Source organism: Tinamus guttatus, unplaced genomic scaffold (genome assembly GCF_059628265.1).
Source record: "Tinamus guttatus ecotype Peru unplaced genomic scaffold, ASM5962826v1 Tinamus_guttatus_pri_ptg000308l, whole genome shotgun sequence".
Taxonomy (NCBI): Eukaryota; Metazoa; Chordata; class Aves; order Tinamiformes; family Tinamidae; genus Tinamus; species Tinamus guttatus.
Window position 1 is genome coordinate 734,269 of NW_028288842.1, and position 21,433 is coordinate 755,701.

A 21,433-nucleotide genomic window follows, 5' to 3' on the forward strand; every position below is an offset into this window, starting at 1 on the left:
ACGCTGTGGGTCATGGTAGCACTTCCAATGTTTTAAGTTCCAATGTGAGCACAATGATTTAAAATGACCTTTTTGTGACCTTTATTCTGACCACATACAGAATAATCTGTACATGGTGCTCCAAGAGCCATTGATGTGATGTGTGTTCCCGTCAGTGCCCTACCAGGCCAAGAGGGCATTTCCTAGGGCCCAGCTGAGCAGGGGCAGTTCAGAAGCACTTCCCAAAGCAGCACGCAGCACAGCTGAGAGTGGGAACCCTTTCCTGCTTTTCATCTTTCCCCGCTAGTGATGTTGCAAGTAGGTAAAACCACAGCTCTGCTGCGTGGTAGTGAACTGCAGCAGGACCGTGGCTGTTGAAATGCCCAGGTTTGGATGTGTGGTTTCCAACCACTGTCTTTGCTAGGATGTCTTCCAGTCTAAAAATAGTAGTACTGTGCACAGTTGCTGCTTCTGTCATGGAAACCAAAGCCATATGAAGCACAGGTGGCCCTGCTTTGTGACTTTCCTAGCAAAATAGATCCCTTGCATGTATTTGCAAGAGAAGCAATGAGCTAAATGCACTTACCTGAAGAAGAATTCTGATCAGACTCAAACTTCCCCATCTTTTCCCAGCTTTCTGTGCATCTGAGAATATACATGCAGTTCTTTAACCAAAATAAGACCAAACACCATCAGGAAGATTTCCTGTATTCTTAGTCCAGGTGCTAGGAATATTTTCTATCTCTGAGCAAAGTGATGAAGTTAACTGGAGTTTTGATGGGCTGAACTAGAGGAAAGCACAAACCTGTCACTTCATTGTAAAATAGCTCCTTGTTGTTGTTGGCTTCTGTGGTTTGTAGTGCCAGCTGGAGAGCTTAAGATACATGGGTTCCATTCTGCAAGGAGCTGAATTCCCCTGCAGCTGCTGAAGCCGCTGTGCTGAAACCCAGGGTAGGGGGAGACCTTCATTTTGCATTTGCATTTTTCATTCACTGGCTGAACCCGACCCAATACTTGCAATAGGAGAAATGTAGTACTGAGTCACTTCTTTTGAAGTGATTACATTGGTTTCTTTGGAAGGGAGATGAATCTTTTGGTACCAGGGAAAGACTTGCCTTCTGACTGAAGGGTTGGGAAAGCTTGCCCTGTGAGTACATTACTTTGGAACCAGGGCAGTGCTTACTCACTACCTTACTACTTACTTACTACTTACTCACTGGGCTTGTATCCTTTCAGAGCTCTTGCTATTGAGTTAGAGCTTAATACTAGACAGCAGATGACCCTCCTGCCTGACCATAGCATTGCTGAGAACCCCCTGACTTCCCTCGTCATGTCTGCATCCTGCTCTCACTATGAGTAAAACTAACTCTGAGGGACGTCGTGTCCTCCTTTCGGGATGCTGAAAAATCTGGAGTGCAGTGGTGTCCGCGTGGCCCAGGCAAGAGCAGAACCGTGCTGTGCTAAGTCCTGTTTACCAAACACATGGGACACGTGGCGTGTTCCCCCCAGGACTCGCGTATATATAGACAAAGTCAAAGGGGATGAGGCAGTATTATCTCGAGCTTACAGCTGGAGGACTCCAATCCAGAGGGATTATAGTAGCTTGCCCAAGGTCATGCAGGAAAGCTGTGGCAGAGCAGGGATATGAAACAGGGTCTTCTCAGTCCCAGGCAGACTGGAAGCAAGATAATGCCTGAAATGGAGTGGTTCAAGTCACGTGCACACTGGGGGTTTCAGAAAGGCCTGAGCCCTCCTCCCTCAGGCTGCGGGAATCGCACCGCTTGCATGTCAGCTACATGCAGGCTGTGACGAGGACCCCAATGTTCATGAGGATCCTCGTGTCCTTCCCAAACGGCCGCTTTTGAAGCTGGAACGTGGTGTTTTCCATGGCTCCTCATCACTGCTACGTGCTGGACGGGCTGCTTCCTGGCTGCATTGTCCTGACAGCGCTGCCGCAGGCACGTCCTCGTGTGCTGCTGCCCTCTCGTGCCAGCCGTGCTGCAACTGCAGAGATGGGGCCCCGCTCCCCGGTGCTCAGCATCTGCTGTGATCCTTCACGGACAGTGCTGCCCTTCGCCTTGCTCAGCGCCGTCACTCACCCTGATTCTGCTTGCATGGATTCAAGCTACGTGGCAACGGAGAATCCAGGTCATGCTCTGGGTAACCGTAATGCACGTTTGCTAGGTTGAGGTAACAGTTAAGACAACACGATAGCAACAAAGGTCCGTCCCCGTTCTCAGGTTTCTCATGAGCTTTCCAGAAGGGCCTTGTCGATCAGAGTTCCCCTCAGGTTGATTCTGGCTGTTAAAGTCCAATCATCTTTCTTGGCAAGCAGTATTTAATGAAAAGCAGTCTGGTACACTTGATAAGAGCAGAGATGCCATTTAAGAAAAGCTTCATAGGCAACAGCAAAAAAAAAATCCAAAACTTCCTCACTTAAAGTCTAGCCTTTTATTTTAGCAACAGCAACTGCTGGTGCCCTTTCCTTTCTAAAATTCCTAGGCTGCTAATTACCAGCACTCCTTAGTGTTCCCCTGAAAAGGACTTTTTTAAGAGGACCTTTCATAAGGCCAGCTGGAACTCTTTTGAAGACTTTTCTTGAAACTTTTGCTTGTTAAAAAAAATAAATGATAGAAAAGGTTTCCTTCCCTCTAACTTGCTCCAGAATGGAATATGAGTTTCTTTCATATTGCACTTCTCGCTAAATCTCACTATTATTTGTCATCCTCTTTCAGCAGAGGGTTAAAGCAAGACAAAGCGTGCAAAGTTGAAGCAACAAGAACAAAACGCCATATGCAAAAGAAGAGATGCATAAAGTGAAATCTATACTTTGGACAATAGCCTCATTCTGTACTTTGCAGGAACACGTATGGAAGCATGTGACAAGACAAGACATAGGTAATTAAAAAGGTAATTAGATTATGAGACAGAGTTTTTGGCATAGCAAGTAACTGTTAGAGTCAAAATGCTGTTTAATTCATCAGTATGTTACTGCATAGGAATCTGTCCTGTTTATTCACACTCTTTCCATAACTGTTCCTCTTTGATACAGCCGTGACTCGGAACACTAGCAACAGAAGTCAGCCAAGGTTATATCTGCAAATCCACATGGATCAAAGCAAATACTGGAGATTAACACCCAGGTGCCAGCTTTCACAGCTGAAGACCCCTTCTGCTGTAGCTGCATCTCCTCCCGTTCAACTTGTGGATGACGGAACAAAACCAGTTGCTGCAATGGCACTGTCTCACTCCATGAGAGACTGCAGGGATCTGTGTAGACCTCCTATGGCCAGGGACTCTGGAAAAGCCTCCTTAGGAGGTAAGACAGACAAGAAAGCAAGACTTTGCCTTAGCCAAGAGGCACTGCAGAGCAAACCCGTGTGTGGGAGCTGATCATACAAGCAGAGAGAGTGCTTGGAGTTCATCATGTCTGTATCGAGTTCCTCATTGCCCCAGCAGAGGCCAAGGAGGCTCCTTCCAAGACACTCACCAGACAGTGCCCTTGCGTTTATCAAAGCAGCTTCTGCTGCCCTAAGAGCAGATGGAGCAGGGAACCCACTGCCAAGCAGGGAGAAAGTATAGAGCATTCCCAACTGGAAAACAGAACAAAACTCACCAGCTAAGGTTGCTTTCAGGCGATGTATCTGGAAAAACTTAATGATGGAGCAGTGGCTGTCTTAAAATATCCACTCATTAACACTAGCTACACTACCAAAGATGGCAAATTTATAAAACTTTCAGGAAAAGCGGTAATGGGGACTGTTGCTCATTGCTCCTTACTTCAGCCACCGGACAATTTAAGCTGGAGCAATCATTAAAAATGGGAATTACAAAAAATACCACCTAGCTGTCAAAGGTGAGACAGGCAGAAGAAATCAGTGTGGCTTCTAACCTAGATGGGCCACTGATCTAGTTTTGCAACTCATTAGCGCTCTAGTTGCACCGAGCTGGTTAGCGCAGCAGCAGTGTCACCCACGCACACCCCAGTGTTCTTTGAGGGCACAGAAAATGATAGGAGCCGTTAGCCGTGCCGCCTTCGGTTCCACAGCCCCTTGACTTGCACGAAAGCAGGAAGGAGCATCTTTTGGGGAAGAGGCTCTACCACTCCCATGGGGTCCTGCTCCAACAACTCCCCTTGTAAGGCTTTCAGGGAGGCTCCTACGATTCCTGGTTTCATTGTCATCTCCTGTTGTTGGCCAGTTCCTCACCACAACAGATTGGATTAGTCCCCAGCTGGCTTCAGGAGAAATCTTTTGTTGGGATATCTGACTAAGAATTGTATCTGGATGGCTCAAATCACCAGTGCCACCTTGGCTGAAACCATCCTCCCTGGCCCTCCCTTTGTCAGCACAAGAATCTGCATTTAACTCACCTGAATCTGGCTCCATGTTCTTCCTATTACCTTAAGTGTATGTGGCACCTGCTACTTTATTTTTTTCCCTTCTCTCCCATGAAGTCTCTGGATTCACTTCCCCTCCTTGAGAATCTCCAAACAAACCAGTGCACCAGTGCTTTAAAAGTTATACTGACCAATTCCATCTTTTGGGCATTAATATTACTCCTAGTAATGGTTCCTCAGCTGCAAACAAACTCTTCCATCCCTTCCAGCCACTGCGCTATATCTGACTGAACATAAGGTATGTGCAGGCTATCCTGCAGGGGATATCTACTGTCTTCTTTGGACACTGCACAGCCACCAGGGTCCTCCCACCTTCCCCCAGTTAAATACATTTCCACTTAGGAGTGCAGTGTCCAAATGCTCAACACATGTTTGAGAAGTTGGGGGGTTCCTGAATATACATCATGAATTTAGTAGGGTCATTCCCACCGTGAGCACGCAGGACAGGATTGTGGCCTCCTTTCAAACTAAATGTTATCTGATGCAGAGCGGTTCTAGAAGCTGCGTCATGAGATGTGCATGAGATATACAGTGCAATTCCAGCAAACCATGAACTGTAAAGACCCAGAGTTTCAGAGGGGAATTTATTGTATGGGAGCATATTCAATATCTTGTCAACCATTCATGAGAATAATCAAAAAATAGAAGCTTTTGAAATGACAAAGAAAAAAAAATAGTTACATATAATACAGAATTTCATCTTGCATTGAAGCAGAGCAGTAATAAAACGCTCCCTTGTGTTTTCACAGTTAGTTTGCATTGCTTCTCAAAGTTAAAGCTTCAGCAACTCAAATCCTCCGGTGAGCCCCCCAGTAGCAGTTTCGGGGATGCTCAGGTCCACGGGGTAAACGTTCTCTGCAGCTGGATGCTCTCTGTGCAATGGAGCTTAGTACTGCTAACGCTTTCAGAGGCACCAGCCTTCAGGAACACATCCCTGGCATACCCAAGAACGTGCAGAAACCCTGTTTGGTCCAAAGGGCTCCGACTTAACCAAGCCTTTCTGACCATCGCTACTTGCTCTGTCTCAGGTAAGTGTAGCACACTGGTATCAAGCATCAACCAGGATTCAACCACGTGCATAGGCTGCTTGCAGGACAGCAAAGGATTTAAACATTCTTCAGCATTCCACTTACTCGAGCCCTAAATGCCTTCACTGCAGGCATGTATTTATGTACATACTGCGCACACATACACCCAACCCTCCCCACAACATTATTGCAATAATTCTCTGCTGCTGTAACAGTTTATATACCAAGTTTCACTCATTTAGGTTTCTATAAACATACAAAAAAAAAAAAAAAAGCATCTGAGCAGAACTAGAACAGCTTTCAATCAGTCACTGTATTTGCATTGAAAGCTTTATTTTGAAAACTTTAAGCAGCAATACTGAATAAATAGACAGAATGATTGTTTTGTCATCTCCATACAGCTGATGGCCTTCATCCAAAACATTAAAATACTGTAGCAAATAGAACAGACATGCATGTTTCAATGTTCTAAAAAAAATAAGTGTAATATAAAAGTAACACTTTGACACTTCTTTTAATACAGTACAGACCATTAGAGACTATTTTCTGGAAAAATATCTGAATACAGTTGTTATTTACATGGATCATTAAGGCCCAATTCACTCAAGTTAATGCACATCAGGAATTTATATGCTTCAAGGTAACTCACTAAAAATGACAAGATCAGTTCTTTGCTCATCCTCCTGTGATCCCAGTTCACTAGAATAATGCAACACTGTATGCTAAAAGGTGGCAATTATTGCCCTCCAAAGAGATTTTTATTTCTCTAAAGGATCTTTTCCCTCTTACCTCACAGTACGTTTGTGCATTTCTAAAGCTAGCGGTGGTTTTCTTCTGGAGCGGCTTCCAAGGGTTTAGAAAGACTAGGAATCTGAAAGCTAACACAGCATTTTCAGAAGCGATTCAGGCACTTGGGAGCCTAAGTCCCACTGAAGGATAATGGGAGGTAGGTTCCTAGCTCGCTTTTCAAAGCGGGACTCTAGTTTCTCTCTATCTTGGGCATTTAGAAGTCATTTTTTCCCCATTAGCCTTAACCTACCTGCTTTCCCAACACTCACTCTCCCTTTCCCTCAGCAACGTAGCATGATCAGCAAAAATAAACTGTATCCTCGAGGATGCGAGAGGTAACGCATTTAATTTCCATTAGTAAAAAGTTCTCCATATAAATTCCCTGTGCACTGGAAAATTAGTGCTTGTGTATTCAACTATTTAATGCAGAAAAACCCTCCATATTTATCATGCTGGCCAGTACATAATATGGCACTTGTTAAAATTAGTATGAGCAACTTTCCTTTCTGCTAATGCCCCATAAGCAGGTGTGAAACACTTCTGAAAATGAGTATTTCTGCTTCTGTAAAGAAAAGAGTGAGGTTCTGAAGTCAATCAGAAGCAAAACTCTTAACACTAAAACGTGAAGAAATTTTAAGAGTTGTAATACACTGCTCAATTCACATATAATGCAAGGACATGCCATTTCTTTTTGGTTTATTTACAGAGGTGGTGAAAATGCTACAGAGCTTTACCCCAGGTGAATGAAGTTCAGTGAGCAACAGGAGCGCCGTGGGGGGAACATTTCTCCTCTGCCTCGCGGGGCAGGCTGAGACACTAAAGGCCCTCCCTGGCCACGAGGGCGGCTGGAGCTGCCACCCCTGCCACCCGCCGCGCTCCGCAAGGGCCATTTCTCACTGCAATGGGAAACCCTTCCCGCATTCTGTTAGGAAGCCTCATGCCCACCCAAACTCCTCTTCTCCTGCCCCTTTAAATCATTTTCCTCCTATCTCCCTTTCAAAGAATAATCTGGCAGAGAAAGAGAGCAGTTTTTATGAGCAAAGAGCCCAACTCAGCTCAAACTTAAACTGTGGGAGATGCACTTTAAGCATGACAAAAACACTAGCTGCATAAATTAGCAAATCTGCCTTAAAAATGCTTTGTTTCAGTATGTAACTGAGTTTGGAACAAGCTTTTCTGTGTGTTTTTCTCCCTCATGCAGCATAATTTGGGCCAGACGTTGCAAGGTGCTGAGTGTCTTCCATTCTCTAACATCAAAAGGTGTTAAAGATGCAAAATATCTGCAAGAGGGCTGTTTTTTTCTATAAATTGAACCCAGAATGTAAGGCATATATGCTCAAGTACCTTGGACATATATTGTCCCCAAACTATGTATAGTTTGCACTGATATTTATATATATAAAATGTGTGCATATATATAAATATATACACATACACACATATATACACACACATTCTCTTTTTCATACAAAGTAAGTTATGGGCACAGTAAACATGAGCACAGACTTGTGATAAACTAACAGTAAAATCTGTGAGCACTGCAAAGACTGCTTGGGTAAGAACATGGCAGTTTCCAGTTTGCTCACAGGACAGACCTGACAAGTTAAACAGTAAAAATTCAGAGGCCATTTGAAAAGGTCCTTTATATATTCACAGCCTTATCTGTTGCTGTTAGTCTAAATACAGCAGCATTTTTAGAATATATGATGCCATTAATAAGTGAAAATGGAAAAATGTATTGAACACTTAAGAGTCCTTCATCTTTTGCTAGATCTTATAAAACTTCCACATGTCAGTATGACTAGGAAGCTCCTTTAAAAAAAAACAAACGAACAACGACAAAAAAAAAAAACCCCAAACCCACCTTTTATTTAACATTTACTGCACATCAGTAAATCCACACAAGAGGCTGCCAAGAATGAAGAATTTTAAAGAATTTTCTATGGTGAAAAGCTTGGAGTTTCCTGACCAGTGGTAAAGAAGGTCTGCCCCAGCACCCTTTCACCACTGACCGGGGTCAGAGGCTCTTGCTTATTTTTATGCTCAGGGGACCTAGATATGAAGCACGGCAGCAACGGCTCTGTGGCTCCCTCTGATGCCAAGGGGAGGGCAAAGCTGTGAATGTCTGTACGTGTTGCTGCCAGAAGAGGAAATCCAAGCACAACTAGGCAAAGCTTATACATCCCCATCCTGTCTCTGAGGCTCCACTCCTCATGACAGTGACTCTCTACAAAATTCACACCCATTTTACCAATTCAAGGTCAAGAACTGTAACCAACACATTGCTGGGCAGCATCTTTCTCTCCACATGGGAGCTTTTTTTTTTTTTTTTTTTATTGCTAAACCTTGGTTAGTTTTGACTGCATGAGAGTAACGTCATTGCTAATTAATGCAGGCCCTTCATGTGCTATTGCAGAAGGCAAACGAGGTGCACTCCCAACCGTGTGGATTTCCTCCCGCTCCTCTTTGCGGATTCACGTTCTGAAAGGGCACTCGAGAGCAACAGACCCTGCCAGGGGGCTGACAGTTTTACCACTGAGCACTGGGGTGTGCAGAGAAGTCCTGGCCCCGCTCAAGTCAGGAGAAGCTCTGCTGCTGACTCCCCAAGACCCTCTCCCGCCACAGAACGTGAGGGAATTGTGGAAGAGGATGTGCATTTGTTTTCTTTTTCTCTCCTCTACCAACAAGATTTACTGCAAAACAAGAACACTGTCATGGCTAGTGGAAAAAATAAAGTACAAAGATCACACACAGTGAAAGCCTCCCACCCTCTTCTGGTAAGATATACGAAGACAACTTCTTACATTGTTCTTTTTTTCAAAAGGCATATACAATGTGGCAAAATATTTCAAATATACATTCTATATAATAAAATATCATCTAACTAGTGCATCTTCAATCATATGCTGGAAATATCTTATCAAGACAAGGTTTAAATTCCATGAATCTTTTGAATACTAGGTGCTTCAGTCAAGGCAGACTCAACAGCAAGTAAATCCCACAAACTCACTTTTCAGGCCTTAAAAGGTAGCAATGGATAGGACGTGACATAGTGTGAGCCACAACAGAAACTAACACAATCAGTGGTGGGAAGAAAAAACATTTAAAAGGTCCAACACTCCACAAAACACTCTGCATTGCAAGTTGTTCTACTTGATCAAATACTGGATGTTTGTACACAAATTAAGTCACCTTGTCAGACTGATGTACCAGAGTACATGGTTATTCACAAGTTAAAAATAAAAATATAAAAGGTCAACATTCACATGTCCATTGATTAAAGGGAATAAATTAAACCTCAGATCAGTTGCATACACGGTTTCCTTCACCTTGCTCAGTCTTTTATTTATGCCTATACATTGAATAATACTTTCCCAAACGCTTCTGAAGTGGCAAAAATAAGTGAAGGCTTTTGCACTCTATCTGTGTGACAGCAAGTTCATTGTTGCCAGGTAGGAGTTGAAATGGGTCCTCTGTTCTTTAGCATCAGTGCACAGGGTATGGCTCCAAGTGGTGTGTCAGAGGAAGAAGAAAAATTGAATTGTGGTGGCTTAACAGAAAAGCTTCTTCCACTCATCATTGGTAGAATAAAAAGTGTATCTTGTCTGGGGTGCCTTTCTCAGTCCTCTCCAGAAGAGGTATACACTGTCATACATAAATGCCTTCTGGGTTAAAGCCAGCCGACAGGGGATTCTGCAGGATCCGAAGGTTACTGGGGAGTTGCCTTGATGAGCCAGGGCGTTTCAGTGACCCGGACTGAAATGTTGTCTCTGCACAAGAGAGAAAACAGTTAGAAAAATTCTCAAGGGCGATGCTTGTAGAACACACCTCATCCTCCTGTTTGTGGGTATGCTTCTGTGAGGTGCAGTAAAAAGATGGCACATGCAGCCATTAAGTGAGGAGCCTGAGTAGGAAGTGATGGAGATCTAAGGCACACACTTCCTACTACCTTAAGGCAGATGCACACCCTCAGGGTAACTACCTGCCCCTAACAAGCATGCAGAAACCTGCAGGGTTTTTGTACAGTGACGTGCAAAAAGAGCTCAGGCCTATGCACATTTGAATCTCCCGCTTCTGCTCACTTAAAATAAACCTTTTCATCATTAAAAGGCCAACATCAGAATGTGGATGTTGTCTCCTTCCACTGCCCTCTCCAGCCTGCCCTGCGCGCAAGATGAGACAGGGCAGGAGGCCTCGTGGTGCCAGCAGAGCTTCTGTGTGAGCCACCATTCTGAGGAGCACCCGGAGCACTGCCTCATTCCCACTTTGACGGCATCGATTGTGCCGGGCCACGTCACGAGCCGCAGCAGCCATCTGGGCAGCACTGGTGCATGGCTGGCGGCCCAGCTGGATTAGCTCCTGTTCCCGTGCGGCTGCTGTCTGGAATTCCTCAGGATCCAGACACATTCCTTTTCCGTACCGCCAGCAGATGGGAACGCAGCTCTACAGCAGTGTCACATGGGCACCCACACTGCGTGTCATCTTGCTGCCTGGGGCCAGGGCGGTTGTGCTTGGGCACTAGTGACCTAGCAAGTTACAGCTCGCACAAATGTGTGTGTGCGTGCGTGTGTGTGTGTGTGTGTGTGTGCATGCAGCAGGAGATAAGTTATCAGTGTTTATTTATAGCTTGCTAACAACTCAGGAGGAAGGGAAGCATTTGACACATCCTCTTAATGTTACACTAGCGTCTTTGCTAACAGACAGAGCTTGCTTGATGTATGAGCACTAGTATTAATGCAGAAGGTAATCATGTCGCCCTCCCCTTTTCCTTTCCACCTAAGAAGGGCAAAAGACCAAAGCACTGCACCTCTCTCGAGCTCCACGTGTGGGGCCTCCACCTCCACGGGGTCTGCAGGCAGCACTGTGACCTTCGTTCCTGTCTGCTGGATAAACTGTTGCAGGTTGACTTGTCGCAGCTCCTTGGTCAGCTGCTCCAGCTCTTGTTCCCTGTCCTGCCGGGGGAGAGCAACAGCCGGTGAGCCGCAGCAAACGTAGGCAGCACTTGAGCAATTCCTCTGTAATAGGCTAACTAGCACTGCTCTCCTTTGGGTGGGAAAGTCCTGATTTTTAAATCCAGGTGCAAATGACCGATAAAAGGTATTTTACTCTTGTGATTTAGAAAACAAATCAGCACTAAATATTAACTGCTATGGGTTACTACTGGTCTATTTATGTTGCTCCCTGAACCACTAGCAGATGTTCCTTCTGTCATCTGAGAATAATGCTGGCACGAGAGAAGTGAGCAAATATAGGTAATAACTAGCACTATGAAAAATGCACCGACCCAGCATTGCTCTGGAATCAGTTCCTGGCTCTGTCAGGAAAGACCAGCATGACTTGGACAACTTGTTAAGCTCTGCTGCTGCTAGAAGGAGTTTATTTTCTTTCTCTTGTTCTTTGCATTTTTGGTTTAAAGTGTAAATTCCCATGTAATTCACAAGCATGCTGCGCTTCACAGAATGCAGCCCAAATCCTGGGGTGGTCACCAACTCTTCCTGTAATCTCCTGTGATCTTCCTCAACAGTCTAATTCTGGCATGATATGCAGAACCTACAGCTCCAATATATGTTCTTGGAATGAGGGTTCCCCTCCTAGATTCATAAGGTGAAGGAGCTGCATCTCACAGCAGCTATCCAGCCCATGCGCGGGGTGTCTGCGGCCCTCTGCATTCAGCATCCTCATTCCACATCCTTATTTTAGCAAGACAGGGAGGCTGGCCAAGCTGCTTCTCCGCACAGTTATACAGGGGCTCAGACAGAGAACAGTTTTGCTCATCTGTCCTAGGAACAGCCCATGAAGAGCAAAGCCTCTGCTCGCTTTAAACTTGCGCCTAAGTCACTACTGAGACTGAGTTCAACAAATAGCCAGAAAAATAACAAAACTGAAGTCTCAGTTAAGACCTTTTAAATGCCAATCACTTTGTAATTGATGCCTTTCCATTAGATCCGTTTAAATTTATTTGGATCATGTGGCTGGTCTCAGCTTTCTGTGCTTTATTTCCATTTGTTTGCTAAGAACTTTCAGAGACAGGACTGAGAAGCAGGAATCACACCTGCTCCAAAAGCTAGGGTGATTCTGAAGAAAAACTCTTCACAATTTATTTTATACCCACTAGATTCTACAGCTGGGTACTCGGGAGACAAATTCGTAAATTGTATTTGTTTACTAATGTGTTAATCCTGCAGCTTGGTGTCCCATGAGATTTTTTGAATAGCAAACATGCAAAGCAGTAGAACTAGCATTCTAAAAAGTTCATTTTTCAATTTTTGACATTTGTCAGTTTTCACAGGAAACAAGGTAAAAATGTTAAGTTTCTCCCCAAATCCAATTGCCTTCAGCTCCTAAATTCATATCTGTTTGTGAAATAATTTAACGAGTTTTTTTTTTTTTTTTTAAATGGAGGAAGGGTGGCTTTTAGACATTTAAATTCTTCCTCAACAAACAGAGAGAGCAGAGTGCTTCAGCTGAGTCTTAAGCAAAAAACCCTCCTCCCAATCCCAAAACCCACACACAACTTTTCTAGTTTCAGGTAATTAGTTCCATGAATGTTAACATTTAAAATTTCAACATGTAAGAAAATGTTTCTTCATTCCTTCTCCACACCCATGTAATAGAGCTGGACTGATTTTCTTCTGACCTTCCAGAGAAGCATGCCTTTAGGCTCAGAACAAGCCTGGAAGATGGCAACACAACAGGCAGTTGTTTGAGAAAGCTAGACCCCAGGCTACAGGGGGAAAAAAGGGGCAAGAAACACTTCCAGTTCAATCGTTGCTGCAGTGGGTATTACTGAGAATTGGTGAAAATACATAAAAAGGACTTGTGACATTTTCAAATAGCACAATCCTTTGTGTAAGGTCTCCAAAAACTTGGGATAGATACATCAGAATGTGTAGGGCCAGAACGGCTTGCACCTTTCTTTCATCCTGCTCATCTTTTGGATGAGCAGGTTACATTTCCTGCTTTGTTTCATAAAAACAGTTTAAATGCATGTGGTTCTGGGAGCTCAGGAGCAAGAATGCAAAATCCCTTTGCACATTCACAGTAGCATCACACTGCTGCAGCTGTGCTACTGTGGGATACAGTAACTTTGAATGGTGGAAATACAACAGGAAACACAACCCAGCTGATGCACAAAGCCTCCATTCTCCAGCATATGGCACATCAAAATGCCAGAAGTCTGATCCCCAGAGCCAGTCTCTCATTCACCTCTGCTACAAAACCGATTTCCATTCTGTATTTACTCTTTCACACTCTATTAAATTCTAAGTGATACAGTAACTTTTGCAAGGAGGTAGAAATGGAATTTGCTGGTGACATACGTATCACAACAGCCTGTGGCAGAGAAAGAACAATTCTGAGCACCAACAAGTGAAAAAATGAAAGCGAGGTGCTATTCTTCAAAACAACAGCCTTGTGTGCAGAGCTAAAAACTCACTACAACCAACTTTTTAGCTATAGATAAAAAGGTTGTTCTTACCTGTAACCGTTTGGTGGCTTGGCCCAAAGACCTTTCTACAGCTTTAATGCCGTTTTCCAACCTTAGGCTTTGCTGGCCCTGAACATCAATTTCGCCTTTCACCTTCTCGATCTTTTCTTTGACCTCTTCTTCATTCACTTGTGATTCTTGAACTTCCCGGTGCAACTTCTCCGCCTCCAGGCCGCTTTCCATATTGTGGATCTGAGACAAGTACTCCTTCAGCTTGCCTTCGCACTCCAGGATCCGCTGCCTCATCTCCTGGAGCTGCTCCTTCAGCTGCTTCTCATTCTCCTGCTCAATCTGCAGCTCGTTTTCCCAGAACTCCTCCTCTTCGATCTCCACCTCGTTCCTTTTGATCTTCTGCTCCAGCTTGAGAATCTCCTCCTCCAGGCTGGAGTTGTACTTCTGCTCCCAGTAGCGGATCTCAGCATCATTGGACTCCAGCTGCTTTTCAATGCACTGAAGCTTCTCCGTCTGGAGGTGAATCAACTTCTTCAGTTCATCCGCTGTCGTCTTGCAGTTGTTGAGCACCTTTTGCTTGAACTCAGCTTCTTTACTTTTACCAAAGATGTCCATTAACCCTTTAGCGCCTCCAGTGAAAGTCAGCGATTTCCTCTTGGGCTCCCTCCGCTTTATGGCCTTGTCGGCCTGGGGCCTGAGCTTGGCGAGGGGCGGCAAGCTCTGCCGGTAGAGCGTTCTCTCGGGGCCGCGCGCCACGCTGTCCGACGTGGGCCTCTCGCTGAGCGAGGGCCCCGTGCGCCGCAGGATGAGCTGCACGTCGCTCGCGTACTGGCCCCACTTGTTGAGTGACACGATGGGGTTCTCGTGTGGCGCCAGGTGCCGCTCCGTGTCGCGCCACTTCTCGATGAGCGTGTAGCGGCCCGTGCGACCTGTGGGCAGCGAGAGGAGCCGTGAGCGGTGCTGGCCCGGAGAGGGCGCCGCCGGACCGCGCGGCGCAGCCGAGCACGGCTCTGTCCTAGCCGGCCCCAGCACAGCGCTCCAGCCTGGGGCCACCCGGAGCCAGGGCCCTGGCATTGCCCAGGGGAGCTGGAGCTGCCTGCATGCCCGGAGGGCAAAACGAGCACGGAGACTATCCCGTGGGAACTCAAGTGTTGCTCTTATATATCTGCCTGTAAACGGCACCATTGATGGGCTAATGATCAGCTTAGCTCCCCACCGCACTCCTCCCCAGGGGGCTGGGGAGCCGCCGCCAGCTTTAGGCCCATGCGTGCGCCCCACAGCAGCGCCGTGGCAGCACCTGGCAGAGCGGGGCGCGCGGAAGGGACAGCGGAGGCTGCCAGCACTGACGGCGGCAGCCGCCACCGCTCTGGCCTCCTGCACAGGCTCCTAATCCATGAGAGTAACTTGGCAGTTCCTTGCAGAATATACGGGATTCAGGAAAATGCCGGGAATCTTAAGTCCTTTGCTGGCCGCCGTGATTCTTTCTGAGCTCTATAGAAACCGCTGGCTGCACAGCACAGTGTGGTTTACTTTTAATAGCAGCAAGATGCATAACTCGCATAACTAAGGATTAAACTGTGCTGCCAAACACCTGTAGCTGAGCTTAAGCATCCTTTTCCTCTGACACTCCCTATAGGGTGCTTTAAATGCTACAAAAAAAAGGCAGCATCTGTGGTTTGCACTAATTGCTTTATTATTTCTAACTGCCCCTCCTACCCTGCGATAAAGTGCTTGCCAAACGCAGGGCAAAGCCAGTTTCTTTTATCATGAAAGCCCCTTTCCCTAAAAGATGCAGCACTGTTTACAGGAAGATTGGAAAGATAAACTGCTTTTAACGGGGGTTATCCCAGTGGCTTTCCATACAGCTCTACTATTACCATTAACCTTAAAGAAAATTTAAAGAAAATATAAGGAAAGCTGCTTTAATAATATACATGTACACACAAACTTTCATGATGGACTATCATTTAAATACAATTTTGTTTCATCACAACTGCTTAAAGAGCCAGACACTTATGCAACTGGGCAGTGGGGAGGACGCGATGTAATTACCAGCGGCTCCCGAAATAATGGGCTTTCTTCCTCTGGTCTCGCTTTCTCACAGTCAGCTGACAACGCTAAAAGAACCAGAAAAATCGGCTCGACAGGCACTAACCAGAGAACAGGCTACTTTGGCTGATGGGTCACACTAGCCATCGTCCGTAGCCAAATAGAAGGAGAACAACAACAGCAGGAACAACACCCTGTGTTCACTTCCAAGTCAGGAGTGAGAGCTCAAAAGAGGACGTCAAGATTTGACTGACAGTAGTTGGCAAAACCAGGAAGCAGCAGGGGAAAAAAACAATCCAAATTCTTAATACCTTATAAATAAATGACCCGAGGTAAGCACTGCAAGTTAAAAAAAAAAACATACCAACCTTCTTGGCTAACTCTCTTAGAATGAGATGTAAAGTACTTTAGAAACGAGTTTATGATGCCAAGATTCAAACCCAGAGACTTTTGCCAGCCCACAACAGTGTGCATCGATTCATGCAGATTTACAGCCTGCAGTAGGCATCAGTGTTATTACAGGAAAAATAAATGTAGTGCCGGTCACCATGGCATGTAACAATAAAATCTCAAAGAAGAAAAATGAAATAAAAGCACTACAGGACAAAGGTCTTATTTTGTTAATCTTAAAAGCTTCGAGCCTGCAATCACAGTAATGCTACTAAAATTCTGTTGTGTCAGAAACAGCCGAGTTCAAAGATGTCTTAAAATTGTAACCAGAGTGCAACGAGGTGTGTGATCAGCACACGATTTCTATTCGCCTTGCTGCTAAACACACTACTTAAAAGAAACATACCAAGACGGAAGAGAAAGGAAAAAAAGTAAAATAAAAAAAAACAAAAAACCCAAACCCACAAGTCTAGCAATCTCAACCAAAACTGAATTAAGGAACTAAGTGAAGCACTTGCCAAGAACTATTTCCATCCTGGTTACAGTTCCAAATCAACACACCGTCTCAGCATTCAGGGTCCACATAAAGAGAGCAATGTTTTGCAGTGGTATTTATACAGCTCAGGACTAGCCCAAAACAAAGCTATTCTCATGTGGGATCATTACTGCTACTCAGGCTATTGCTGATCCTGATTAATCCCTCCTCCTGTGAGCAAGCACAGTTGTGGCTGCCCAGGTGTTGCTAATTCACTGATGAAAGGGGGGATAAGTTAATTCAAAATTAACACAGGCACCCTCTTAACTGCTATTTTTGATGTGCCACCATCTACGAGGAGGCAGTTGCACTCATGTAATGTGTCCCCTATCAGCAGTTAAACATTCATTAAACCATATGCTATTTTTTCAGAGGTGTACCACGCATTTAGTCTTCTGCAGATTTATAAAATATTTGCAGGCAAGAAAGTTAGATGAGCAGTTAAGCACGCGATACAAGGAGCTACCAAAGTACAGCTTCAAGAACTGTACTGATGTTCACAAGGGGTTGGTTGTGCACCTTGTATGGGGGCCCCTTAGCTTCAAAAACATTTTTTTTTTTTTTTGCCATTTTTATGACACAGCAGTGTAACACATTAACTTAATTTTTTGGACACTTCTAGTGTACCAATAGGAATGGTACAAAATATGCAACCAGCCCCACACAAGCACTGTGCTGTGCTCCAGTTTGCTCTGTGCACCACAGCAGTTCAAGGCCTGGGAGCAGCACAGGACAAGTTACCTCTGGTTAGTATTCTGTGTGGATCCACCCAGCCTGATGTGCACCATCTTGTCTTCCTATCTCAAGACCATCAACAAGAATTCATAGCTGATGTGTGAGGCAGTGCATTACAAGCTGCCCCCGAAGCACATACATGTTTACGTATGTAAAGCACAGTGCACCTGCACTAAGGATCCTTGCTGAGACTGAGCAGGTTGAGTTTGACCCTAAGGCTAGCTAAGCACACAAGCTTACTACACTTTCCATTAATACAGGAATGCCTTCAAAGCAACCTTTTAAATAACAGCAAGAGAGATCAAAGAGGAAAAAGGCCTCTGGGACGTGGGTGCTCCGCGAGCCCGCAGCTGAACTGGCGAAGAGCCCGAGGGGGAGGGTTTTTCTAACGCCTGTAGCTCCAACTTTTTCAATGGGACACTCAGGAGTTACCAGCAACCAGGGCCGTGGGTTGGCTGCTGCTCTTCTGTAGAGGCAAACAGCAAACACCCCTGTCCCCTGCCCACCTGCAGCAGCCTCAGTTCGGGACCAACCTCGCTATGAGGATTTCAGCACAGAGTCTGTTACAGTGAACTGTAGAGGAGCAGTTGACTTGCAACTACTTTTTAGACTCTCAAGAGGTGGGATTTTAAATCATACTCCATGAAGGTAGTGTAGGACGCACAACTTGTTCTAAAGCTTCTCAGTATGCATTTCCAGTTGCAACAATACAGAAATGCAACTATTTTTGCTGCTGCAACCAAAATGACAGTTCAAAAGGAAAGTAGCAGTAGCAACACTTCTGCAACACCTCTGATAGGACTCACACTTGAAAGATTATCAACACTGTCAAGATAGAAAAGATTCATTCCTGTCATCCCTCTAAAAGGTGCAGGAGCCTAAACATATAAAGCATTTCTGGGACAGGGACAGTCTTAGAATAACATCTTGGAAAGAGCAAGTTCAGAGAAAACAGTCTGTCTTACCAAAACGGCAACAACATTTGCTCCTGAATCTTCAGCAGCACAGATAGAAAAGTAATGCTGGTAGTTTTAATAAACCCATTATGATTTGAACTCAATCCCTCTGAAATACGAAGCCGATATTACGTGATACTTCAGTAAACACCTATATCAATTTAAGAAACACCATTCTGGCTACCTGAGAATTCTTTAAATGACAAGAATGATTAAAAGAGCCTTTAAAATAGAGATGAGAGAATTCTTATTACTCAGAGTTATTAACTCATACCACAGTCTGTAACTGCAAAACAACAAAAATCAGAATAGCAGTCCTGTCCTAAGGGAACACATCCAAAGAAATACATATGCTCACACCTACTGACAGTGAGGGAGATCTATGTAGTCTCCACTGGGCCTGACTGTATGCAAAATGTGTCTACAAGTCCTTATCGGGACTGAAGCCATGGATTATTACTATTATCTCTTCTCTCAAATGCAAGCATACAGAGTTAATCACAACCTGGTAAAACAACACACTTAAAATCATTTCATCCTTTCAATTGCCTTTCAAAGCACCCTGAAGTAGGCGTGCACATGATGGACCGATCTCCTAGGGAGATAAAGAGGTGCAGGGGAAAGCCAGGGGAGCAGCTTGGCCAAGGTGCTTCAGTTCCATGAAAGATCCTCTCCCTTGGAGCCTTTCACAGCCAGCTCTGGCACTTGCTTTAGCAGGAGCTATTTAGAGGAGGGAAGGAGAGCAATGAAGTGATATGAATTTTCCAGATACAGCTGTGCCTGAACCTTATAATGCCCTAACACATGCCTGAAACAGCATGGAGAGAGCTTTATTTTTATTAATCTACCTGTTTAATCTTAGAGGAAAAATCCTCAACAGCAATAAAGAACTGATGACTGCACTGCTTAATTTTAAATAGATAGCTTTACTTCTTGCCCAGAAAGTCCATATTCTCCTGATACATAGCTATATTCTCCTGATCTACAGCCAGAGAGCCCTAATCCATAGCAATATTTCAAGCAATTCTGCTGTTTTAATTATTTACCCCTGGAAAAACTTCGCTGAGAAGTTCAAGCTCAAATTCTGCACACAGAAATATTCTTGGGAAACACACACGTCATTCTGGCTACAGAGGATCCATTCTAATCTCCGGAGGGGAAGGAAATCCCCAAAGACGCAGGCTGGGGGAGAACTGGGAGGAAATCACTTCCAGAAAACAAACAAACAAACAAAAAGCAAACAAAAAAAAAGAGGACAAGTGTACTTGCTTCTGTGCTAATCATCATATTCCTCTGGAGGAGGAATACATTTTACATTTCCATGGAAAGTATCTAGAAAAAGTCAAAGTTACTAGAAATAACCTAAAAAGGAAACAAAACAAAACAAACCCTTTTCCACAGCCATATTTGCCTAATCTATCAGCTAACACATGTTCTTTAGGCCGGCATCTGCTTTTTTTCTCCTGTATCACAATGATTTTTTTTCTTGGAAGGAATCTGGCTTGTTCTTTGGACTCCAAGTCCATACAAAGTTTCACAAAATGCGTTGCAAAACACAAGCCTGACCCAATTCGCTTCCCATTTCACAATACATATAACAGGTGAAGAACAATTTCACTTGTTTTTCAGTTGCCCATTTTAAGAGGAGGAATCAAAATGAACAAACAACCTTTGCAAGAAGGTGTTCCAGCAGAATTTTCACAAAATGCATGGGAAGGCTAACAGAAACAGGGAAACTACATTCAGAGTTTGCTGTCAAATACGCATTTTTAAAGCAGACAATGATGAATGTGATAAAAAGTGAGCTCATCCCTCCTGGCAAAAGTTTTTTTAAAGAAAGATACATGATTCTTCCTTTAAACTGTTTTTACATTTTGGTGAGGGCTTAGTTTCTAAATCTGAAAAAGATCATTTCTCTGACTTGTATTATAAGGTCAAGTCTTCCTGTTGCTTTGTAATCTACAAGCAGCTTCAGTTAAAAAAAAAAGGAAAGAAAACAGTACTGGATAACACTTAATATTACCTTTTATGAGTTTTCTAAGATCCCACTGGAAAGTGATTTCATTCTCTGGAAACTTGCAGCTTGATAGTTTTATGTCTTACTTGAATTCCAGAGACCCTCCCTCAAGCTAATGCATTTCTAACTCCTCCTAACTTGGCGACACCATCAGTTTCAGCATCCAAAATTACATCTATCTGCTAGCATTCTCTCGTTCATTCATTAAAATATATGCACATGTTTTTTAAAATAGCTTGACTGGGACTGCGAATTTTTTTTTTTTTTGAGTGAGGATTGAAATTCAACTCTTTGGCTTCAAGCAAAATAGAAATAAAATCTAATTTGAACAGAAACATGGAGGAGAATCATTCACTGTTCCTAAATGCTCAAGAGAGAGGTGGTGGGGGAAGGATCTTCTAAGGCAAGAACAGGTACCAGATGACAACCATCAGCAGTACAGTCTCAGAGATGGTTGTGCAAGAAAGATGTGCAGGCCTTTCCCCTAAGTGAGTAATAGTAACAGACATCAATTTCTAAGGAATAGGCCAGGGAGCTCTATATAGACAGGGTAAGTGATACAGCAGCTACTGATTGCCAAAGGATTAGGCTGCACTTTGGTTATGAGTCTGGTTTTAAGTGTTTGTACCCTAGCATGAATTGCTATTTTGGACTAAAATAACTCTGGAATATAAGTCCATATCTTTGCATGCCAAAAAGCCTTCTTCAGAACCCGAGAGTATTATGTTATTTCTGACTTTCCATGACAAGGGGAGGGTTGGGAACCAAAAGATATGGAAACCTTTTCACTGCCCTTATCACAATGGGAGATCAGGAGACAGACCCTGCATCAGATCAAGTGACAGGGAAGGAACCTTATTGAAATACAAGCAATTCCCTTTCAACTTAAGGGTGCAGGAGGAAAGCTTTCTTCCCATGTAGGTGGCTGGACACCGGGGCATGGTGCCCAGAGAGGCTGGGAAATCTCCACCCTCGGAGCTATTCAAAACCCAAATGCATGTTGTCCTGGGCAATCTGCTTTAGGTGGCCTTGCCTGAACACGTGGGGCTGCACTAGGCCATCTCCAGAGATCCCTTCCAACCTCAACCACTCTGTGATCCTATGCCAGACTTTGATTT

General features: G+C 44.3%; 1 protein-coding gene across 2 annotated transcripts in view; it reads right to left on the reverse strand.

Moving 5' to 3' along the window:
* Nucleotides 1-9,035: 9,035 nt before the first annotated feature.
* RASSF8 (Ras association domain family member 8) overlaps nucleotides 9,036-21,433 on the reverse strand; it is a 75,627-nt gene continuing 63,229 nt past the window's right edge. For both annotated transcript variants that reach the window (XM_088528394.1, XM_088528393.1), the window contains exons 3-5: nucleotides 13,673-14,562; nucleotides 11,003-11,147; nucleotides 9,036-9,965 (exon numbers count right to left, since the gene is read on the reverse strand). In XM_088528394.1, the coding sequence (XP_088384520.1) occupies nucleotides 9,844-9,965; nucleotides 11,003-11,147; nucleotides 13,673-14,562 (1,157 nt within the window). In that variant the 3' untranslated portion in view covers nucleotides 9,036-9,843. The remainder of the gene's footprint in view (nucleotides 9,966-11,002; nucleotides 11,148-13,672; nucleotides 14,563-21,433) is intronic.